Below are 1,404 nucleotides of genomic sequence, written 5' to 3' on the forward strand. Positions count from 1 at the left end.
GTTTAATCTTTGATGTGAATTAAAGTATTCGAGTGTTAATGAGCTTCAGAGATGCTTTCAGGTGGATCTCAGTGCAGAGCTAACATACCTGGCGACACACCTGTTTAGCACCCAGATAGATGAGTTGTGCTAATCATCTCTAAACTCAGAAACAAAGCAGCATATTCCCTAAAATACTGAGCTACTCTTGAACATTTTGTTTGTTTTAAATCGGGTAGGAAAACACTAGGATTTATTAAATGCTGCCTAAGTACAGCTCACAGATTATAGATTCAGTCAACAGGACAAGATGAGGAGCAGAGACCAGTTATCAATGACCCTCTATCGTTCCCTCTCTGCGCAGCGATAAGAACCACATGCACTTTGGTGCCATCACGTGTGCCATGGGGATCCGCTACAAGTCGTACTGCTCCAACCTGGTGCGCACACTCATGGTGGACCCCTCTCAGGAGATGCAGGACAACTACAACTTCCTGCTGCAGGTGGAAGAGGAGCTGCTCAAGGAGCTCAAGCACGGTGAGTTTAGGAGAATGGCAGTGGAATAACTGGGAGCGAGCTGGTTTGTGCTGGTTTGTGCTGGTTTGTGCTCTGTTCTGTAATCTTTGCGCAGTGCAGGGCTTCGTAGTTTGAAGCACTGGGAATAAAGTCTTTGTGCGAATGCAAAAACTCAGGTCACCTGAGTAGCATCTTTAAAAAATGCTCATTGCTGCTTCTTGGAGGGATGGGATCTGTTCCATTGGTCGATTTGTTTGTTAGCAGTCTAGTGCTCACAGTCTAAGATGTTCAAGTTTTGCATATAACAGCTCAAGTTGCTAACACTGGATGAGGGTATTTATTAACCTTCATTGACAGCGCCAAAGGTCAGAGAAATGCGTATGCAATGCTTCAAGGTCAAAGGTCAGACATCGGTTTAGCGCTGGCTCTTTGGGGGGAGCTGTGCTTTTGTTTTTTTTTAAAAAATAAAATAAAATCAGGCTGTCTTGCATTATGAAAATCAGTATCACATATTTTACATTTTCACTGAACCTGAACTGTAACTTGTTAATGAGTTTTCGGCTGCAGGAGGGAAGTGTGTCAGTGCTGTCTGTGTGTAAACCTCCTGCATGTCCTCCACAGGAGTCAAAATCTGTGACGCATACAATGCAGTCATGGAGTACGTGAAGAAAGAGAAGCCGGAGCTCGCGCAGAAGCTGACCAAAAACCTCGGGTAAGTACCCACAGGGGCTTTCTTCTCTCGGACGTCCTCAAATTCAGAGCACTTATGTCCGTTTCCTTGTTGTAGTTTTGCGATGGGGATCGAGTTCAGAGAAGGGTCGCTGGTTTTGAACGCCAAAAATCAGTACAGACTAAAAAAAGGTGAGACTGTTGACTGTGTTAAGCACACAGGTGGTTTTATGCATTAGT

General features: G+C 44.5%; 1 protein-coding gene across 1 annotated transcript; it reads left to right on the forward strand.

Moving 5' to 3' along the window:
• Positions 1–343: 343 nt before the first annotated feature.
• On the forward strand, positions 344–1,356 carry LOC102213001 (FACT complex subunit SPT16-like; the record flags this gene model as incomplete). The annotated part of the gene is made up of 3 exons (XM_005755945.1): positions 344–516; positions 1,117–1,207; positions 1,283–1,356. Coding segments are annotated over 3 exons (338 nt in total), but the record flags the coding sequence as incomplete, so codon positions are not given.
• Between the last annotated feature and the right edge of the window lie 48 nt (positions 1,357–1,404).

The sequence above is a fragment of the Pundamilia nyererei genome, unplaced genomic scaffold (genome assembly GCF_000239375.1).
Source record: "Pundamilia nyererei isolate P.nyererei 1_Seehausen unplaced genomic scaffold, PunNye1.0 scaffold05354, whole genome shotgun sequence".
Taxonomy (NCBI): domain Eukaryota; kingdom Metazoa; phylum Chordata; class Actinopteri; order Cichliformes; family Cichlidae; genus Pundamilia; species Pundamilia nyererei.